This window comes from Alligator mississippiensis, chromosome 12, assembly GCF_030867095.1.
Source record: "Alligator mississippiensis isolate rAllMis1 chromosome 12, rAllMis1, whole genome shotgun sequence".
Lineage (NCBI taxonomy): Eukaryota > Metazoa > Chordata > Crocodylia > Alligatoridae > Alligator > Alligator mississippiensis.
Window position 1 is genome coordinate 16885443 of NC_081835.1, and position 21771 is coordinate 16907213.

At 43.1% G+C, this 21771-nt stretch overlaps 1 protein-coding gene across 3 annotated transcripts; it reads left to right on the forward strand.

Annotated features, from left to right (window-relative positions):
• The first annotated feature begins 113 nt into the window (after positions 1 to 113).
• On the forward strand, positions 114 to 21284 carry XPC (XPC complex subunit, DNA damage recognition and repair factor). Of its 3 annotated transcripts, none has more exons than XM_014605627.3 (16): positions 114 to 222; positions 2720 to 2927; positions 3508 to 3635; positions 5315 to 5438; positions 8446 to 8530; positions 9411 to 9568; positions 9746 to 9866; positions 12539 to 12628; positions 14064 to 14987; positions 15474 to 15634; positions 15768 to 15849; positions 16343 to 16477; positions 17089 to 17258; positions 17890 to 17983; positions 18541 to 18630; positions 19699 to 21284. In XM_014605627.3, the coding sequence occupies exons 1-16, from the start codon at positions 147 to 149 to the stop codon at positions 19903 to 19905; spliced, it is 2853 nt and encodes a 950-aa protein (XP_014461113.1). In that variant the 5' UTR covers positions 114 to 146; the 3' UTR covers positions 19906 to 21284. The 3 variants fall into 3 exon arrangements, with proteins under 3 accessions (XP_014461113.1, XP_014461126.1, XP_014461119.1); XM_014605640.3 differs by lacking the exon at positions 114 to 222 and adding an exon at positions 652 to 734; XM_014605633.3 differs by lacking the exon at positions 114 to 222 and adding an exon at positions 824 to 955.
• Positions 21285 to 21771: the final 487 nt, after the last annotated feature.

Consider the following 21771-nt stretch of genomic DNA (forward strand, 5'->3'; position numbering starts at 1 on the left):
GCCTGTCTCCCCGCGAGCCCTCAGTGTTCGCAGCTGTGAAATGGGCACCGCTCACCTCAAGGGGGCGGGTGTCTCACGGGAGGGGGGCGGGGTGCTGGGGCCGGAAGGGACGTCAGGTGGGCGGGGCTGGGAGCCGGCGCTGCGGCATGGGGAGAAAGCGCCGCGGGGTCCCGGCGCGGGAGGCCGCCAGCAAGAGGCCTAAGCCCCCGCGCGGGTCGGACGGTGAGTGCGGCGGCGGCGGCCCGGCTGGAGGCCCCGGGATCGCGGACCGTGAAGCCGGGCTCGGTGCCGGGGCGGTGAGACGTTAACTCGGGTGTGGAAATGACTGACAGCAAAGCACCAGAGCCCGACACGGCTGGATCTTGTTATATAACTGAGTGACAGACATGCCTTTCACTCTTGATGACCTCAGCACTGACGATACGATACCCTTTGACTATTTTGGGTTTTTTTTTAAGTTTTATATATGCTCTAGAAAACTCACGCGCACTCCAATAGTTATAGTTGTTTTTTGCTCTAATAGTATAGTGCCCCCCCCCCCCCCTTAGCATATTAATAAAGCGTCAAGTTTCTTTTTTGACCGGAGGGGGAAAAAAAATGTGAGTTGCATTTAGGGAAGTTTAGGTAGGATATTAGGAAAAGCTTTCGCAAGGAGGGTAGAAAAGCACCGGCACAGGTTACCCGGAGCGGTCGTGAAGAGGGAGCGTGGTGCCGTAACGTTTCCACACAGACGGGTGAGGTCCTGGATCCCAGGCATCAAATATAAAGCGTTTCCTAGTTTCTAGGGTCTGAAGGGATCTGAACGGATCACGAAGTCCGACCCCCTGCCCTGGGCTCCTAGGGGCGAGCGCTGGGATCGTTGCACAACAGATTGACCCAGAAGCCGTAGTACAGCGCTTTCGTGTGGGTGGCCTTAACTTGCACATTTGGCTGTGGAAGGAGCTGGAAGAAATTGGTAAATAGAGAAAGACTGGTCTCTCCTAAAAGAAGAAGGGAAAGTTGTGGGGATGCTCATGGATCAAAAAAACAAACAGCTCCAGGAACTGAGTGCTAGCATCCAAGAAAGTACTGCAGACAACCGGTGGGATAACCTGACCCATCGGATCTTCATCCAAGGATTTACATTATTACAGCCCTTTGCTCATTGTATTATTGATTCAAATTACAGTTACTTGTATTATACTTTGGTTATATCTGTCTGTAAAACGGTGGAAGCAACAAATGAATGAACAACCTGCCTTGTTATAATGGAAGGAAAAGAAGTAGAAGGATAGTGGTGTAGTTTTAGTTTCAATTTCTATCCTTGGAGATTTTTTCATAGATTTCATGGACGTTAGGGCTGGAAGGGACCTCGGCAGATCACCTGTCTAGACAAAGCCCTGACTGGGACGATCTAGTTGGGGATGGTCCTGTTGTGAGCAGGAGGTTGGACTAGCTCAGTGTTTCTCTACCTATATGGGTTGTGACCCAAAAGTGGGTAGCAAGAATATGAGAGAGGGTCTTGAACAAACTTTAAAAATGGATCAACAAAATGGATTCTCCTTTAAAGGAATAAAATGTGGGAAACGGTGGCTTTTCTCTTGCAGGTTGTCAGAGTTCCCGCCTGCAGCGGGCTGCTTGGAGCCCCCCATGCCCCACACATATGCCCTATGCCCCATGCCCCACGCCCCACACATATGCCCCACATGTATCACTCCTGCCCCACACACTGGGGAGCTGGCGGCAGAAAGCAGTCGGTCAGGAGTGAGGGGCACTGGGTCGGGACTGGCCATCAATGTTTACAAATGGGTCTTTGTACAAAAAAAGGTTGAGAACCACTGGACTAGATAACCTCCTGAGGTCCCTTCCAACCCTAATTTTCTGTGATCCTATGATATGATGTTCTACACCATCTGCACCCTTCTTTTCAAAATCCTAGATTTGCCCGTGGATACCAGGGGGGATATTGAATGCCAGCGGGGTGTAGATTGCTCTAGAGCTATCTAAGTGAATGCTCTCTCCCTCTATGGTAGTGTAAGAGTGATGTTGTAACTATGATGATCCAGAAATAATGCAAGAGGCAAGGATTTCATAGGGTGAGATCTTTGATTGGACCAACTATGGAGTTGGGATGAAAATAAGCAAGCTTTCACATGTAAGACCTGAGAAAAATATCTTACATGTGAAAACTTGTCTAACTTTATCTCAACTACATTAGGCCATAATCTGAAAGGTAGGTAAGCCTGCTATGTTGCATGAAACCAGATCGATTTCATACGTGTAAGATCTATCCAATTCATCATAGTAGTACATAGACGCAGCAGGTTAAGAAAGCAGCTTGCTGTTGCTTCAGGAGACTCTTGAGAAAAGGGGTTATTTAAATCAAACTTGCAAAAATTCCACTTGCCTAGAGATTTTTTTTTATGCAGTAGATGCTTCAATATGCAGTACTGAAGCAAGAATATTTGCTTTTTTTTTGTCATCATTGGAAAAGACCCAGGAATAAATCTTTTGTCTTCTGAGCTGAACTTTCCTTATAATTTTATTTCACACGTGCTTTTTGATTTAATGCTACCCATTTGTTTTAAGGATATCCTTAAAGGCAGTTTGTTCGCTCTTAGCCTGCATTTTTTGCTCCATAGAAACTCGGCCCCATTGACGTCAGTAGGTGTTTTATGGTTGATTTCAAGAGAGCCAGGATTTTGCTCCATAACACTTCTTTCCCTCTGTTCCAATTTAGATGACTTTGAAGAGGAAAAGCCTATTTTGAAGAGGAGTGTCTCAAAGGCCCTCAGTGGAAAGAAGAAGAAGAAAGAAGATGGTGACACTAGAGTTTACAGTCCAGCAACTAGAGCTACAAGCCAAAAAGAATCAAAGTCAAGAGGAAAGGGGAAAAATAACAAAGCTATAAAAAATGAAGGAAATCCTAAAGAGGAGGAAATGTGCAGGTAAGTTAACTGACTGCATCAATACAACTATTACATGTCCATTGCTAAACATGTTTACTTAACACCCAGTTCAACAAACCTCATATAGGAGAAATTTACTTCTGCTGTTTGGTACCATTCTGTTCATCATAGCTTCACATATGAGCCAAATTACTTGTGTGCATGTTCATGGGATCAAGTGTATGGAACTGAATGGGGGTGGAAAGCGTTTGAGGCTTTTCCAAGCTTAATGTGTATTTTAATTTCAGAAGGAAGTTGTTAAGGACTTAAGACCCCCCAAATTATAGTTTTTTTTTTAAATTGGAGGCATTTTATAATGCAACATAAACAGACTTAAAAATGCCAGTGAAATATTTTGTGTTTATCATCCATGTATTGCTTGCAAAGATTGTGTCCATGCTGGTATTTGTGGTTTAGGTTTTAAGTATATTCTAAGCTTTTGCAGCTGTTGTTATTGATAACGTTGTCATATTACATGTGTTCCTCTAATTAGTACAGACATTGTCCTCCCTCCACATTTTAAACAAACAAGATGATATAACCCACAACTTTGAAGTTTTTTTTTGTGCAACCTTTATAGTGGTTTACCAAGCCCCTCTGGGAACGGGAAGAGTTTGAAGAGAGAATCCACTGTTAAAAAAGAGATGGATGAAAACAATGATGGCAGCAATGATGATGAAAGTGAGGATGAATGGGAGGATGTGGAAGGTACGAATCTTTCAACATGGCCTTATCAACTATCAGACATTCTTTGGGATAGTTTAACTGATTCTGGCTGCTTTCAGTGGAACCCGTCCATCTTTATGCAGGGTCCAATAAATGGTCACAGTGCATGGCATGTGTTAAAATGCTGATCCTGTAAGTTAGGAGTGTGCGAAGCAGGCTGTATTCAATTCAGGTTTAGATTCAGCCCGATTTGGGGAACAGCAATTCGATTAACTGATTTGGATTTCTGTCCTGATTCAATTATTTGGCCGAATCCAAATCTGAAGATTCGATGCTGATTCAGAGAATCAGTGATTCAGCCATAGACACAGTTTTATATGTTTTTCTACACACCCTGAGGTGTACCAGGTGTGGCTCATGAATGCTGCAATGCTGGGGCGCATGGAGCGTCCCACAGGAACGTGGGGGGACCCCGGGTGCCCCCCAGACCCAGGAGGTACCAGTCATTGAGCTGGGGCGGGGTCCACTTCTGGGTCTGCTGCTGAGTGCACAGGGGACCCCCTGTGTGCTTCTGTGGGATGCTCCATCTACCCTAGCATCTCAGTGTTCACAAGCCACCTGATACCTTGAGGTTTGTAGAAAAAACATATAAAGCTGTGTCTATGGCCAAATTGTTGAATGTCTCTGAATCGATTCGGAGGCTTCCGATTCGATTCGGAGTGATTAACGGGTCTTCTGATTCGATTCGGAGATTTGGCCACCGAATTGGACCAAATCTCCTCCAAACTGAATCAGTGACTGAAGCTTTGCACAGCCTTACTGCATATATGGCATTCTCTGAATTATATGTAAATGTGTAGTGTCAATTGTTCTATCTGTAAAGAAATGTTGAATGAATCTAATAAGACAAAGACATTCTAGCAAGAAAGAATAGACCAGTTAAATCATTTGGCCAGATACCAGTCAATAGGCCATGAAAACAGACCATGAGAACTAGAATCTTTTCACTTCTGCCAATTTAAATCTATACCTATTAAAACAATCTCCCTATTTAAATGCTCGTGAGTCTGTGCTGTCCTTTTGAACTGATAACAAAGAAAAAGGAGCTAAATGCAAGGATAAAGCAGACAAAGAGGAGCACCAAAATTAAGATGCTGAAGTCAAGCATATCATAACTATGTGATATAACATTATTTTATATACAAAATATGGCAGAGTCCCAGACCATTATCCTAAACACAGCTGCAGTGCTGTAGAAAAGCTGCCACTTCACAGCTCTGACCTAAGTAAGTGCTGATAGAAAATGTAGTACTTCTGTAAGACACTGTGGAGACGGTTCTTGGGCTGTCATTCTACCATGGACAGTGCCCATTGCAAGTTTCTGCTATGCTGCTCTTCTGGTGTCCCTTGTGCCAGCTCTGAAATGACCCATCAGTCCTTGGCCTGTCTTCTGAAGAGGGTTGTTTGTTATAGGCTGACCTGTTAAACTGGAACAAATGAGTTTCTTGATTATAGCACGCTTGTCACTCTGAAAATGTAATAAGCATGGAATATCTGCTTATTTAACATCATCAAATGGTAATTATTTGGTAAATATTAGGCACATTCCCTAGCTGGGCTGAATTTGAACAGATGAGTAAAAAGTGAGAGGCTTCTTCTTTCGCTTTCAGTCCACTGAGCCATCTATTCTAGATGGATTATTTTTAGTTTTATGTTTCCAGAACTCCAAGAGACAGTTCCAGATAAATCAGGAGAAGCTGTTGGTCTTTCTGCACTGGTACTGTCTGGCAAACCAGTTGAAATAGAGATTGAAACTCCACAGCAAGCAAAACAAAGAGAGCGAAGGTAGGATCTTTTATATAGGGGAGACAGCATGGACCAATGTCTAGAGCAGGGGCAGGCAATGTTTTTTGGCTGGAGTGCCAAAAAAACACAGTGTCTACCTAGGAAGGTACCAAGGTCCCGGCATGCCAGAAAAACAAAGTGGGGGGAGTACATGGCAGGATGCACTGCATATTAGTATATTTAATAATCATAAATGTTGCCTTTGTTGTTTTCTATTTCTTTTTTGTTGAGCATGTTGCAATGAGAAAGAAAAAAGAGACAAATAAGAGAAAGAGAAGAGAGAGAAAAAGGAGAACAAAGAGAAAACCAGACACATGCACACAGAGAACCATGTGCACAAACACTGACAACCATAACACACCCAGAACAGACACATGTGCACACACCAGAACCAGACACGTGTGCGCAGACACATAGGACCAGAGAGAGGCAGACAAACAAAGAACCAGATGCGCGAGCACATGGAGCCGGGCTCCTGGGCCACTGGACAAAGTCCACTCTGAGGCACGCGTGCACCTGCCGGTATGGAGCTAATGCCGGAGCCCAGAGAAGATGTTTGCAGCCTCCTGGCTCTAGGCAGCTGATGCCAACCATGGCAGGGCTTGCAGCCACCCAGCCGCCTGCTGGGAGTAGCCCAGGCTTCGTGGCTGGCAGCAGCTGCGTAGAGCCCAGGCCAGTGGTGGCGTGCTGAGCGAAATGGCTTCATGTGCTGTGCTCGGCACACGTGCTGGGGGTTGCTGACCCCTGGTCTAGAGCATGTGGGAGAGGAATTTGGAAACCTGTCTTGTTCTGCATCTGTTACTGACTGGCTGTGTGATTTTTTGGGCAAATCCCAGAAAGCCCAAAGGGCAGATCCTCAGTTGATCCTGTCACAGCTGTCTTGAAGTAATTCAGTGCCTCTGGACTATGGCTGTTTATACCAGCTGAGGATGTGTTTCCTAATCTGTAGATGAGCTGAGCACCAAAACCTTGAATGCCAGTTGGTGAAACTGAGAGTGCTTGGCTGTTTTGAAAATCCAACCTATAACTTCATTGAACTTTTGGGTCCCCATCTACAAAGTAAGGACGTGTGTACTAGGGATGTAAATATCGTTTTAAAAATACCAGTTTAACCTCCTCTAATTATATTGGTTAGATGGTCCCATGGCAGAGGGGCAGGGCAGGGCAGCACGGGGAACCAGAGCCGAGGGTGATACGTGTGATTGTGATGAGTTCCACCACCATCCAGGACTGAAGCTTGTGGCTGCACCAGGCTCTGTGCGATGAGTGTATGGGCGTGGGTGAGCAGTGGTGCCAGCAGCAGCAGTGTGGAGTGCAAGATCTGGCCCAGTGTTGTCTCAGTGCTGTCTGCTGTTGGGAGAGCAGCTCCAGCAGGAGCTACCAGGGAGGCAGCCCAGATTTAAGCTGTAGCATCATGTGGCTGCTGCAGCAGGGAGGTAACTAGTGGTTACCTGCAGGAGGTTGAGCTGGGCAAAACTGTGCAGCAGAGCCAGCAGGGCTTAAATAGGAGAGAGAGCAGTGGCAGGGCTGCCTTGTGCCACAGAGGCAGGCTGCATAGAACCAGGCCTCCCCTCCCCACATAGCACCCACAGGGGCTCTGCCTGCTGGGACAGCTGTGCTGTGCCCAGATGGTGCCTCCAGCCTGTGGACTTGTGGTGGACAGATGTGCCAGACAGGATTGTGCTCGAGGCATCCACTTGTGGGCTGAGTGCCCTCTGCTAGGAGCTGCAGTACCAGGGCAGGGCCTCAGCTGAGCGGGAGGAACGTGGCGCTGGCCTGGCTACTGGCTGCATCTGGACAGGGAAGGGAGCAGCGCAGGCAGCACTAAGCTGGGAGGGAAATGGTAAATGTTAAGTGGTGTAAATATAATTACTGTTCAGCTGTTTAACCTTTTACATCCCTAGTATGTTCTTTGTAAAGAGTTTTAAAATTAGCAGATGATCAGTGCTGTGTGACTTCAAATAAGTAATAACAACAGTTCTGTTACATCTCCTTCCTTTCTCACTTCCATAGGCTTTTTATTACAGTTCAGAGCAGTTCTCTGAAATCATGTCAAAGACTTGGTTTGCTGACCTCACCCTTTACACATGGTGTTAAAAGAGCTGAAAGATGATTAATGAAATGGAGTTTTAACACTATTACCTACACCCATACTGCACACTGTACAGATGCATAGGAAGTCTTTTAGTGAATGTTACTAAAAGCATTTTAAAATAGGAACAGTTTTTTTCTCTTTCCTGGCTTTGATAAAAAAGGCATTTTTTTTTTCTTTTCTGGACTGAGCCTTCCAGCAGGGAAGGATTTTCATACTGCAGGAAATCCAGGGTTCTTATCTTGGCTCTGACAAGAATGCTGTCTTTGGCCTTCAGCAAATAACATGACCCCTGTCGCTTGATTCTTCTCTTCTGTAAAATGGTTATTATAAAGATTATTTAGCTTACAAGGGTGTTGTGAGGGTGGCTAGTCATTTAACAAAATGTGCTTCTATAAGTACTAAGTATTGTTCATTATTTGGATGTTTTATCCTCTTATACTGAATGCTGCTTAAATCAGGGCAATAAAGCCAGATCGCATTCCACCCAGCTCAAATCTCTGAAAAAACAATAACACTTCTACTTTTGTAACATGCCATTATCTTAGCCTTAATGGTAAGTCATACGAAGGGTTGAGCACCTTTTGCATTAACAGTTTCTCAAGGATTGAGGCAGGGTGGGATAGTGTTGTACTTAGGTGCGCATGTCCACTCAGGTGCCTGGTCGGTGGAACAGGATCTGGTGCTTATGTTTCAGTTGTGAGGTACAAAGAGCACATAGGTAATTCGCTATAATCATACCACTTCAGTATTTACATAGCATTGATGGAACCCTGCCTGGCATGCATGTAGGGCTTAGTATAAAATGTGAAACCAGTTTTTGGGACATTCTCTTCTAGAATGTCCTTTTCAGGAATCTAGGAAGGGAGGTGCACAGAAAATTACAGAAATCCTTTATTTGGTACCATTTTACAGAGAGAAGAGGAAGACTGAATTTGAGACCTATCTGCGGAGAATGATGAAACGTTTCAACAAGGAGGTTCACGAGGATACGCACAAGGTGAGAGCAGAGAGGGCATGTCAGTCACGGAAGCTTTCAAAAGGTTGTGGGTTGCGAGTGAAGAGGTGGAACAGTGCTTGGAGCTGCTTCTGGGCTAAAAACATGGACACAGGAACAACTTACTGTGGGGTAAAAGGGGCAGGACTTTACTACATGTCAGCTGCTCCGTGGTAACTGCCTGTGTGCCTGCTTTTACCCTCCTGCAAGTTGAAGCTAAACTTAGAGTAAATGTGAAGGAGGGGTGTGTTGTTATGGTTTAGATTCCTCTTACCAGAGGGTAAGAGTGTACACACACACGCACACCAGCAGTTATTAGGGAGCTGCTGACACACTGTAAAGCTTGTCTTGCATAACCAGGCAGTAAATTACATGTCTATTCTCTAGGCAATTTGTGGACAATTAAGAGTGCTTAAATCAAGACCTGTTAATGTTTCCAGAAGGTAGGTGGACACAGCCATTAAAAAGGGAACGTGATTGGCTTTTCATGTCACAGTCTTTACAGATGCATCTTAAAATCTGCTCCAAGTGTTTTAGCTGTCTTCAATGGGCTGAGCCAGTAATTGCAGCACAGAGTGAGAATTGAAACAAAGATCTTGGACTTGACTGTTTGAGAGAAAATCTGTGCTGATAGAAGTGGCTGCAAGACCAGTAATCATCTTTGCCCTTTCCCTCTTCTTCTAACAGTTGGTTCAGACTCATGTTGGTACATTAACCTCAGTGAGGTTGCATTTGAATTAATTTGGTTCATTGTGTCAGGACTTTGTATTTGCGCTGTCTAGCTATTGAAAGTGAAACTCCTTTTACCAAAAACGTTGGATACTCCAACAAGGAAAGACTTTTTTTTGTTTCAGCCTGAAATCTTTCTTTCTCCCTCTTCCAGGTTCATCTCCTGTGCTTGCTAGCCAATGGTTTCTATAGAACCAGAATCTGCAGCCAGCCTGATCTTCAAGCTATTGGCCTTTCCATCATTCCTAACCACTTTACCAAAGTACCTGCTGGCCGGGTAGATGTTCTCTATCTCTCCAACTTGGTGAAATGGTAAGAACCTCCTTCCTAATTCACTCTCCCAAGCTAGCCACTGACGTTGTTGAACACAGTCATCCAAGCTCAAGTGGTGTACGTGTTTTTAAAATACTGGGATGAGGAAATATCCTTTCTTTTATTTAAGAAGATGCTCAGGAAGACAGAAAATAAATGAATGTTTCATCTTCCAAGGTTTGTTGGAACCTTCACTATCAACACTGAGCTCTCTGTTGAAGATGGGGAGAACATGCAGTGCATCTTAGAAAGGCGCTTTGCCATCTATGCCGCACGAGATAATGAAGAGATGATTCATGTAAGTGCCTTGAAGTCCAGAAGCTCGTGAGGTTGATTGCTGGGTTTGGATGCCACATCACTGGGGAAGCACTGCTGCTGTAGACCTTGCAGGCCAGAGTGTGTCCATGGGTCATCTCTTGCTCTTAGCTTTCTCCCTTATTTTTGAAATTGCTTAGAATGTAACCTGTGTGCTGTGAATGACTTCATAATCAGAACAGGCATATACTGTCCTTCTGTGATAGTCTCATTTTAGACTGCCCTTGCATGAATCCCTGGATGGTTTAGACCCTCTGTTCTAGGTAGTATCTAGTCAGACTCTTGGTGTAATTAGTCCTGTTGGGTTAAACACAGCATATGCATTTGCTCAACGACATATTCTAGAGTATACTCTGGTTTCTTTGCACCTCTCTTAACTGCAGTTCTTTGCTCAGTTAACTTAGCCAGCTCCCTGTAGTTTTCCTTTGTATAAGGAAATTCCTATGATCATTTAAAGCCAGTGTAGCCTCTTCTAGATCTTGCATTAAAGGGTGTTGCTGAAGGGGTAAGTGTATAGTCAAGGAATATTTAGGCAAACCTTGACTGTTAGAATGACCTCTTGAGGCCAAAGGCAGCCACATTTGATTTATAGCAACTTGAAGGCTTTAAATGGCATCTTTCTTTTTTGGGGGTTGGCTTTTAGATGATGAATTTATTCCATGGTGTTGGAATTAGGAGCAAAGACAAAGTAGAGTCACGTCAGTTAACTCCACATAGAGACAGCCAGTTTAAAAAAAAAAAAAAGAGTAAGCATTCAGTAACAAAGAATTGGCAAAAAGCTTTGTAGCCTTCAGTAGGTTAACAGACCCTCAACAGGCAGTCAGTCTGCACCTCCGCTGCAGTGTTGGAGAACTAGGAGACTGCAGCTTGGTGTGCTCAGCTTTAAGATATTTTTGTTGTGGTTGGAGATGTAGAAATGCCAGTGCTAGGATTTGAGGAATGACTTTGGTATGCATGGTAGGAGAGGAGCAGAGACAAAGTAAACCATGCCTATAGATAATTCATAGATTCATAGATGCTAGGGTCAGAAGGGACCTCAACAGATCATCGAGTCCAACCCCTGCCTGGGCAGGAAAGAGTGCTGGGGTCAGATGACCCCAGCCAGATGCCTATCCAGCCTTCTCTTAAAGACCCCCAAGGTAGGGGAGAGCACCACCTCCCTTGAAGCCCATTCTAAATTTTGGTCACCCTTACCAGGAAGAAATTTTTCCTGATATCTAGCCTAAATCTGCGCTCTGTCAGTTTGTGAAACATTGTTCCTTGTTACCCCAAGAGACGCCCTGGTGAACAGAGCATCTCTGATCCCTTGCTGCGCCCCACTAATGAATTTGTAGGCAGCCACAAGATCACCTCTCAGCCTTCTCTTACGGAGGCTGAAGAGGTCTAGGTCCCTTAGTCTCTTCTCATAGGGCTGGCCCTCCTCTGGACCTTCCTGAGTCTATCAACATCCCTCTTGAAGTATGGCGCCCAAAACTGGACACAGTACTCCAACTGCGGTCTGACCAATGCCACATAGAGGAGAAGTATCACCTCCTTGGATCTATTTGTCATTCATCTGCTGATGCATGATAAAGTGCGGTTAGCTTTGCTGATGATTTCCTCACACTGACGACTCATGTTCATCTTGGAGTCCACTATGGCTCTGCGATCCCTTTCCACTTCTGTGCTGCTGAGAGGGTCATTCCCTAGGCTGTAGATGTGCTGGATATTTTTATGCCCTAGGTGCAGCACTCTGCATCTGTCCTTGTTGAACTGCATCCTGTTGTGTTCTGCCCACTTTTCCAACCTGTCCAGGTCTGCCTGCAATTGTTCCCTACCCCCCAGAGTGTGCACTTCACCCCACAATTTAGTATCATCTGCAAACTTGGACAGAGTACACTTCATACCCACATCCATCTGCTTTTAGATGATGAATTAATTCCATGGTGCTGGACTTGGGAGCAAGGACAAAGTAGAGTCACGTCAGTTAACTCCAAATATGTTTGAACACTGATAGTTAGAATTTATTCCTGACAACTTTTGCCAGCTTTTGTGTAACAAGGAGTTGGAAGGTGATGCAAAAGCACAAGCTCATATGAATCATCACATGTAACTGTCAGCCAATTTGAGATGCATTCTTGTCTTTGTTTCCATATACCACAGAAATAAATGACCAAGATGAAGAATTGTCCAGTAGTTGGTGCATTGGTCCTTGAGTGTGTGCCCTTGCTTCACCACAGACTTTCTGTATCATCTTGGCCCGGTCATTTAATCTCTCTATGCCTCAGTTCCTTATCTTTGCACTAGTAACAGTTCTTTTCACAGAGGTGTTTTGAGGATAAATACATTAGGTATCGTGGGACCCTCAGATTCTGTGGTAATGAGCCATGTAAGCACAACTCTTAGCACACCCAGCCATAGGTACCAACTTTTCTTTTCGCTGGAGGGGGCCTAAGAAGATGGACATGTAGAAAGTTTTACACATTTTAGGTGACAGCCCTCTTCTCAAGGGTGGCCAGGGCCCTTAGGCCCCCACTTATTTGGCACCTCTCCACCCAGCGTAAGGTAAAAGATGTGGGTAAAATCGATTTGTGGCTGAACTTGGACTCCAAGGTGGTTTTCAGATGGCTGTTCACATGTGAAAAAAATTGAAGCCCTTTCTTTTTTCTTAAACAGATATTTTTAATTATTCTCCGAGCCTTACAGCTGCTCTGCCGACTTGTGCTGTCTCTCCAGCCCATTTCTCTGAAGCAGGTGGCAGGAAAGGTAGGATTCAGTGATGTGCAAAATAAAGGGATATATTAAGTGGGGGTCTTTGATCTGGCCTTTGAAATAATAAGGAAGATTTGCATGATGTAAATGAGGAGCAAAAATGTAGGCTAAGGACCAAAAAATACTCCAGAAAAAGAGCTAATTAGAGCACAGTTGCAGTCATAAGAACTTAAGTGCCATTTACTGGGTCAGACCATAGGTCCATCTTGCCCAGTCTCCTGTGTCACATGGTGGCAAAGAATGGATGCTGAAAGGGAGAGTGAACTGGGTATGATCACCAGGGTTTTTTCCACTGTTCCTCTCTCACTTGCAGCCTACAGCATTTGAAGTCTAGGAAGTTCCGAGTTATTTAACTTCAGGTACCATTTTAAATAAATTATGCTAGAAAAAGTGTTTCCGGTTTAAAGGTTTTTATTTCAGTTCATTTGAATCTTGTTGCTAATTAATTTATGCTAAATAGAAAGAAGCCTTTTTATAACTGGAATAAGGGCCTTTGCACTGATGTAACTTAAAGCAGTTTAAAATCAAGCCTGAAATTAAATTAGTGTGATTTACACAATCCCCTGGGCTGTAGAATGTCCTTTACCACTCCTCTTTGGTGGCCAAGGCCTGGTATATGTTACAGAGTTTTATCAACAAAGATTGTTGTTTGTTGCCAGAAGTTTTGCATGCTTCTACACAGATATCAGTCAATAAAACCCAGCATTTCTGTCCTGTTTTTAAATGTTCCTAAGAGGTATTTCAACTTCGAATTAAGAAGTTGTTGAACTGAATAAAATAAAATAAAATAGAGAAAATACTCTTTCTGCACCTGGAGAAGAGGATACAGCTGTCAGAAGATGACTTATCACTTCAGTAAACTGGTTACAGTTGCTTAGCCAGTGACTTGCCGTAGAGCTGCCTAATTTAAAAAAAAATGTACTGCCTGACTTTTTAATTTATTTAAAATGATATACTAGATTACAAGTTACTAGGTATTAATATAGGTTGTCTTAGTTTCCTATCTAATTTTACATGGGATTATTTAAAAAAAAGAAAAGAGTGTATTTAAGTCAGAAAGTCTAATTTAAATTTTTTTAAAATTGTATATAAGTAATTGATTTAGATCCAACCTATTTTCCATCTCTCTCACTTGAAATGGAGCCTAAGTAACAAGCTATGCTCCTTTAAAGGCAGACAATCTGTATTCACAGTCTTCCTTTCACTTGGCTAGGGACACTGAGCACAGCCTCTTTGAAGCCTATGAAATGGTTTTTTTCAGCCATTTGTCTGAAGGCTTAGTGTTCCCTGGGACATCCAGATCAACAGTAGTACTAAACTGACAACATTTTGTTCTGCCTCCACATAGCCCAGTTAGCTGAAGTTGGAATGTGACTAACAACATGTTTCTTTCTTGTACAAAAATGAAAGTTGCCTCCTTTGTTTTCAGGGGAAGAGCTCCTCTAAGAGGCCCTCTGTAAGTGGCATGACAAAAGAGCAGGAGGGCTCTGCTAGAAATCCTAAAAAAGGCTCTGGCCCAAGAGCCAAGCAAAAGGAGGCACTTTTAGACAATGCAGGAGCAGATAAGAAACCCAAGAAATCGGACATCCCTGGCATTAAAAGGGCGAGTAAGTCAAAAATGGCTAAGCATGTCCAGGAACAGAAGGAATCAAGTGCTGAGGAAGGCAGCCCAGGAGAAAAAGAAGAAGTGCTAAGGACCAAAAATAATCGCCGAAGAAGTGTAGCTTCAAAAGTGTCTTACAAAGAGGAGAGTGGAAGTGGTGGGGACAGTGATTCAGAGTTTGAGGCTTCAGAGGAAGAGAGTAGTGTCTCCGATGAGGATTTTGAAATTGTTCCTAGAAAACAGAGGAGGTCATCAGGGCCCCAGAAACCAGGGGTCACAGTCAAAAGCTGCAGGAAAGCTGGGCCTTTAGAATCAAAGCTACCCAAGAATTCAGGTGAAGCTGAGCATGCATTGGCAAAAAAGGCTTCCTTGGGCTCTTCTAATTCACCCAAGAAAAGGAACAAAATAATTTCTACTGATGAGGATGATATGGAGCCGGAGATGGTGAAAGTGACAAGCACAGACCAATGGCTTGAAGTTTTTGTGGAGCGGGAAGACAAGTGGGTCTGTGTGGACTGTGTTCATGGCACTGTCAATCAGCCCCAGCTCTGCTTCAGATATGCCACAAAGCCAGTGTCCTACATTGTGGGGATTGACAATGATGGGTGTGTAAAGGACATCACACAAAGGTATGACCCTGCATGGATGACCTTGACGAGGAAGTATCGCGTGGACCCTGAGTGGTGGGAAGAAACTTTGCAGCCATATAAGAGCCCCTTTGTGGAAAGAGACGAGAAAGAAGAAATGGAGGTAAATGTTATCAGCCCCTCAGGGTATTTCATACCAAGAGCCAAATCCAGGAGTCCAGACTTGGGCAAAAATCATTGATTGATCTTCCCTAAAGGTGTTGAGGTTTAAATGCCGCAGTATTTGCGGTGTGGTGTTTTCAGTCTGGACTCACTAAAAAGGAATATATAACATTACTCACAGGAAATAAATAAGATGGGGGCTGTTCAGCAAGGACTGTGTAGTTTGTTGCACAGACAAGAATTCCTGTGTACTTTGTTGCACAGACAGGAATTTTCGTTGCTGTTAAACCCTGGAGAACAAACTTGCCTGTGGGTTATTCCATTAATCTTGAAGGCATTAGTTACATCAGGAATGCTTTGCTCCCTTGACTTGCCCATTTGTGCTGGAGCTTGTGATTTTTTTATTTGACCCAGTTTGTAGAAAGCCAGTCTGTTGTCTTCTTTAAAATGCTAGTGTGAAAGAGGGTTATTTTCATGATTCATGCAGTTTCAAGTTAAGCTTCAAGATCAGCCCCTGCCGACAGCCATTGGAGAGTACAAAAATCACCCTCTTTACGCACTAAAGAGGCATCTTCTGAAATACGAGGCCCTCTATCCTGAGACAGCTGCTATTTTAGGCTACTGCAGAGGAGAAGCTGTGTATTCCAGGTGAGATGTACGTGTCGGTCACCTGTGCATAATTATTATATGAAGCTAAGGGGACTGGACAGAGGCAAGATGGGCCTGTGTATCTTTGTGGTCCACAGAGTTGTAGACAGTTGCTTCCTTCTGACCTCTTTAGGGACTGTGTGCACACACTGCACTCAAGAGACACCTGGCTAAAGCAAGCGCGAGTAGTGAGGATTGGAGAAGTGCCCTACAAGGTAAGAGAAGTTGGCATGTCATGTATGCCTTCTGACATTGCACAGTTCTTTGCATTGCACGGTCCTTTGCATTCTTCCCGTTAGTTGCACAAACACAATGTGCAGGGTGGGCTCGGCAGTGAGAGTGGTCATAGATTTCTTTCCCTCTAAGCAGCAGGGGTTGCCATGCTGTCACTGGTTTAGTTGAGGATCCATCAGCTAGGTATCAACTCTTCTCAAAGCATCATCGTTTGCTCTTTACTGCCAAAGGGTTCCAATCCGCTTTGGGGATTCCTGGCTTATTCAGAGCCTTCTGGGACCTGGGATGGAGTGATTTGGCTCCAGTTAGCTACACTGTGCCTCAGCACATGAAACGTAAGCAAGAACTAATGGATGTCATAATAACAAACTATGAAACAGGCATCCCTTTCCTTCCATACCCATCTCCTTTGGTCTCCAAGAAAAATTGATTTGTTCCTAAGATGTCATAAATGTAGCTACTGTCTTTGTACAGATGGTGAAAGGATATTCCAACCAGGCGAGGAAGGCACGATTGGCAGAGCCCGCCAACCGAGATAAAGACGACTTGGCTCTGTTTGGCTTATGGCAGACAGAGGAGTACCAGCCTCCTGTGGCCGTGGATGGAAAGGTAGCCAGGAGGGGAGCAGCTTGTATGTATACACAGTGTGGAAATTTGGAGTGAAGATGTAGGGTTTATAATTTCCAAAATAGCTTTGTGTTAAGAAGTGGATTGGTTTTGAGCACCTGGTCCCAGTTTTCTCAAAATTCAGGGGTGCCCAGGTCTGGGGTTTATAGATTGTGTTAATTATCATTCCAGCTTTTAGTCCTCCTTCACATGGGCCTCCGTTTTGTGATGGGCAAATAATTGTGAATGGGATCCTGTGATTGTGAATACAGGTCTGCAATCAAGGCTTTTCACAACTCTCAGCTGCTTGGCTTTCTACACCCATTGTCTTAGTAACAAAGCCCAGATGATTAATTATACATGTAGGGAAGTGATGTGAACATGACTAAAATGCAGGTGCAAAATATAGGTCAGCCTCTGAAAATGCATCTTTTTTTAACTTAATTTGACTTTTAAAAGAAGGTCACTGTGGGTTGTGGTGAATTCAAAAAGGAACAGCTAAGCAAATACACATTGCATATCTCCCCAAATATGCAAGCAAATAGCATAGGAATGTCCGTCCATCCCTGAAGAACATGAGTATTCACTTTTCTTTTTAATTTTGCCTGGAACAGGTGCCCCGGAATGAATATGGCAACGTTTACCTCTTCCTGCCCCGTATGTTACCAGTAGGCTGTGTGCAGCTAAAGCTTCCTAACTTGAATAGAGTGGCACGGAAACTGGGCATCGACTGTGTTCAAGCCATCACTGGATTTGATTTTCATAGCGGCTATTCACATCCGGTGTACGTTAAGGAGCTGTGTTTGGGCTGTGAGGATGTTTGCACGTTGTATGAGTTGTGTACTTCAGGCTAAATGAATAGGTCCTGCTATTTTAATGTTAAGGCAGAACACCTCAGGGCAAACTCTGGCACATGACATTACAAGAACCCAGAGCAGTGGTCTCAAGTTGCAGCAAGGGAAGTTTAGGTTGGATATTAGGATAAACTTTCTCACAAGGTGGGTAGTAAAGCACTGGAACAGGTTACCCAGAGAGGTGGAATCTCCATCCTTGGAGGTTTTGAAGACCAGGCTAGACAAAACCTTGGCTGGGATGATCTAGTTGGAGCTGGTCCTGCTTGGAGCAGGCGGCTGGACTAGATGACCTCCTGGGTTCCCTTCCAACTCTATTTTTTCTATGGTTACAGAATTCAGCTCAAATGGTTGTCCTCTAATTTTCCCTTGGCATCCATTTCTGCTCTGGAAGGGTAGGGAAACCACCCTTGTAGGCCCTTTATGTCAGCTGGTTTTCTGAATACCCTCTAACCTTTGATTTATGATCCACTGGTGTACGTTTACGGGATTTCTTTCTTCCTGGAGCAGCTGAAGTGTCCTTTTGGTACGTAAACTGATGTACGATTGTGTTCTTTTTTCCAGCACTGATGGCTACATAGTCTGTGAAGAATACAAAGAGGTGCTTGTTGCAGCCTGGGAGAATGAACAAGCGGAGATGGAAAGGAAGGAGAAGGAGGTGAGAATTGTTTTCACAGTTTCTTTGTTTGTGGTAACGGGTTGACTTCACTTGAAGGGCAAGCGCATGGCAAATATTGGTATTGCAGTTCTACATTTTGATAACACCACTCAGCCAGAAAAATCCCCAGACACTTAAGTTTCATTCTGATAGCCAGCCTGCAGGGTGGGGTTTGATCCACTGCAACACTGCCGACACCTCTGGAGCAGAACACAGAAGTGATGTAACATGGTTACAGCAATACTGCAGAATTGTTTAGAACAAAAAATGAAGAATCCGTGTCCTGGGTTACTTTGAGGAGTTGCTTTACTGCCCTCTAAACTGGGATATGCCAGGAGCCAGTGACATTTAGTTTTGTTTGTATAGGAAATATTGCATTTGTACTGTCATGTCACTACTTTTTAAAGGGTATCAAGCATAGTAGATCCTCAGTAATAATGCAGTGCATTTAAATTAAGATAAACAATTCCTGATTTAGTCTAAATATTAAAAAGGTCTCTTGTGGTCCTGATTCCCACCTCAGAACGTTTCTTAATTAAACTAACAATTCCACATAGAAACGAGAGAAGAGAGCGCTGGGGAACTGGAAACTGATGGTGAAAGGACTTCTCATAAGGGAGAGATTGAAGCAACGCTACTGCAATAAGGTATTGTGTATTTCTTTTACTAGTGATGTACTTTCCCAGAGAGGATTTCCCTTCTGGAGGCAAATATTAGTAGAAGTAGGAGTTTAATTATTGCACTGGATTGTTAACATTTTTGTTCAGTTCCTACACTCTCATTTTAGCTGCTGTTGATTTCACTCCTGCGATGGCCCAAATGGGTAACCTGAGCATGTGTTCATCTTTTACACAGCCCAATTAAGTACTTCCCCAGTTCATCTGAAAACACATCCAAAGAGTGTTGTTTTGCTAGTCAGCTGTTCCATGTGCTAACTGCTGCGTATGAAGAAGCTATTGGACTATTTTAACTTCATTTGTTAACGCTGTTATGTTTCTCTCTTTAGCACATCCTGCTCCGATCCCTTTTGATATTGCTACAGGTGGTGTTTCACTGCATGCTTAACCACTTAAGATTCATTTAACCTTTAGCCGCATTTGAACTTAGAATTTTATAATGTCAAAAGTCATACACGTTCAGTTAGTAGGTCATAGATTTCAAAAATCTCTTTGCTCAAGATTTCTTGCCTTTTCTTCTCACTAACTGGTACTAGGGTTAGAGCAAGACTTCACTCAGCCACATCACCTGATGAAGTTTCATCCCTGTTAAACAGATGATGAGCCCTTCTGAACCATGTATCGTGATTTTATATATTGTTCTGCATATTCCTTTTGTGGACTTTTTACACAGGCCAAAGTGTGGAGTGGCAAAGTGGTCTATGTCTGTTTGCATTATGAAGTAAAATGATTTTGTCCCTTTATCTTTTTTTCACCACACAAGGTTAACAATATTAAGGCCAGTTTATTTTTTACACTTTATTGACTGATGAATGTTTTTCCTTGAGTTGAACTAATACTGCATATTCTGGAAATGGAGTCATACTCTTTTGTTTAGGGAGTTACTTATCTCCTCTTCTTAGACCAGTGCCACTACCTACTGCAGTATCTTCCACGATCATGAGACTAGAGTATGGCAAGAGTGAGGGAGCTTCTTAGGAAGTGCTGATTAGAGTGAAGTTTAGAGCATTTCACAGCATTCGTATGTATCTTTTCCAGAGCGAGACCTCTAGGATGGAAAAAGGAGCTGGATTTTCTTCTGATGAAGAGGAAGGGCCAAGTTCAGAGACTCCAGCAGAGGATGTGGCTGCTTTTTGGCCTCTAAATCGACAAGTGGAGAAACAGTTTGAAGAGAAGAAAGTCAGAAAGAGCAAGCGGGAAAAGAAAGGAGAAGCGGCACATTTGTTTCCCTTTGAGAAGTTATGAACAGAACAGACCTTTCTTTGCATTTGGTTTCCAGATGCAAGGAGGAGGTGCTTGTTTTCTTCCTTGTAAATAATTACTGAGTGTGGAAGTATGTTTGACACTTTCCACTAGCTTGGGTTTGAATGAGGAGTCTTAGTTGTATAAATACAGCGAGGAGATATGGTTGTGTATAAAAAATATATCACACGAGCTTAATGGCCCAGTAAGAGTCTTCAGCTCTCTTGTGTTTGCATTTCTGCAGACACAAAAATAATACAAAGACCTTCTCTCCAATCTAGCATCAAGAGCTGTCTTAAACGACAAACTGGATCCATTTTATCCCCACTTGTTTTGGAGTTATGGGTAAGTGCATTATCCTTTTCGTCCAGGGAGTTTTGAAGACCAGATCTATAGATTATCTTCTGAGAAGAGTGACCTACTGCAGGTATTTTTTCCCTTTAGCCATGTATTGTCACCACACAGTTTATTGTTGCATCTTTTTTGGCCTGTCTCCTTCCCCTAGTTTTGCTTGTTTGTTAGAGAACATAAGCAACTGCTGGTAAGTGATACCAGGTATGCTATTATTACAGTTCTGGGGGCAACCCCCTAGTAGAGTCTCAAATGAACAGTATAATAGAATGTTTACTTCTATCATCACAAAAGTGCAAATGTCTTCTATAGGCCTTTAAGAACCTGGAGGAGTCTTAATCTTTACTTCCTAGCGAACTCAGGTCCTTTTGAGAACTTGATTTTATTTTTCAAGTCTTAAATCATCCCTTCCATCAGATCTTTTGTGGGAAAAGCACCTCATGTTTGAGACTTGTCCTCACGTTTGGATACTATCATGTTGTAATTCTTAAGTTTTGGAGGGAGGAGTTGTGTCATTTTAACTCATTTGGAAGTACAGTAACTGTACCTCTACTGCTGATTCACTCTTCCTTCAGGTCACAGTTTTGATAATGAAAGTAGATTAGAGTATGCTACTTAAGGATTTGCGAGATAGGCTAAATGCTGTTGTGATGAATCAAATTAAGTGTAGGGATTTAGCAGTTTGGTGAATGTTCTCGTTTTCTGTAGCAAGTTTCACATTCTGGATCTTTCCTAGCACTCTGAAACTTGTGTTTCAAATAGTGTAAGGGAATTTAAATCCACAGAAATTGTTTTCATAGAGTTTTAAATGGAAATATTCAATCTGGTTTTCACAATTGTTTTTGGAACACCTATATTGACCTGACTGTATCCCTTTAGAGTAACCTTATCTTTTCTTATTCTCATTGTAATATATAGAAAGGAAGATTAGAAATATAGGAAAAAAGTAATTATTTTTGTACTGGACTTTGGAATAAAGTAGAATAAATAAATAAAGTACTGTTATTCCTTTTTTAGAGGGATGATTTTTAGTGATGTATCTGTGTTGAATTATTAATTATAAAAGTCACATTTCAAAACACTGTAAGACCTGGTATTGAACAGAAAACCCCCATTTAAAAAAAAGTTCACCATTTTCACTCTGCTGATTTAGCTTTTTTGCATTTGTGTTTCCAGGGTAATACTACTATAAGAAATGAAGGTGTCTTTTTTATTTCACACCTGACATTGGGCTGTAAGTGAGGCTTCAAGGGAAACTTGCAGGAGTTATCAATACTGCTGTAGTGACAGCAGTCTTGCTGTTAATTCTGTCCTTGCCCTTGCATGTATCTGAATTAAGGGCCTGAATCAGGCTCCTACTTAAGTTAGCAAGTCTTCATTTACTTAACTGGGCGGTAGATCTAACCCTAAAATTATAGCACCCTGTCAACAGAGGCATTCTGGTGCAGAACAAGCTCCTATGTAGAGTTGTGGGGTCTGTCAGGGCACTAGAGGCCTCAATTCTATACAGACCAAATA

Bases quoted from the DNA above. Each gene is read 5' to 3' on its own strand.
- XPC (XM_014605627.3), top strand. From the start codon at position 147: ATGGGGAGAAAGCGCCGCGGGGTCCCGGCGCGGGAGGCCGCCAGCAAG. The intron at 9,569-9,745 runs GTAAGAACCTCC...TCATCTTCCAAG, and splicing joins CTCTCCAACTTGGTGAAATG to GTTTGTTGGAACCTTCACTA. The intron at 18,631-19,698 runs GTATTGTGTATT...TATCTTTTCCAG, and splicing joins AGCAACGCTACTGCAATAAG to AGCGAGACCTCTAGGATGGA.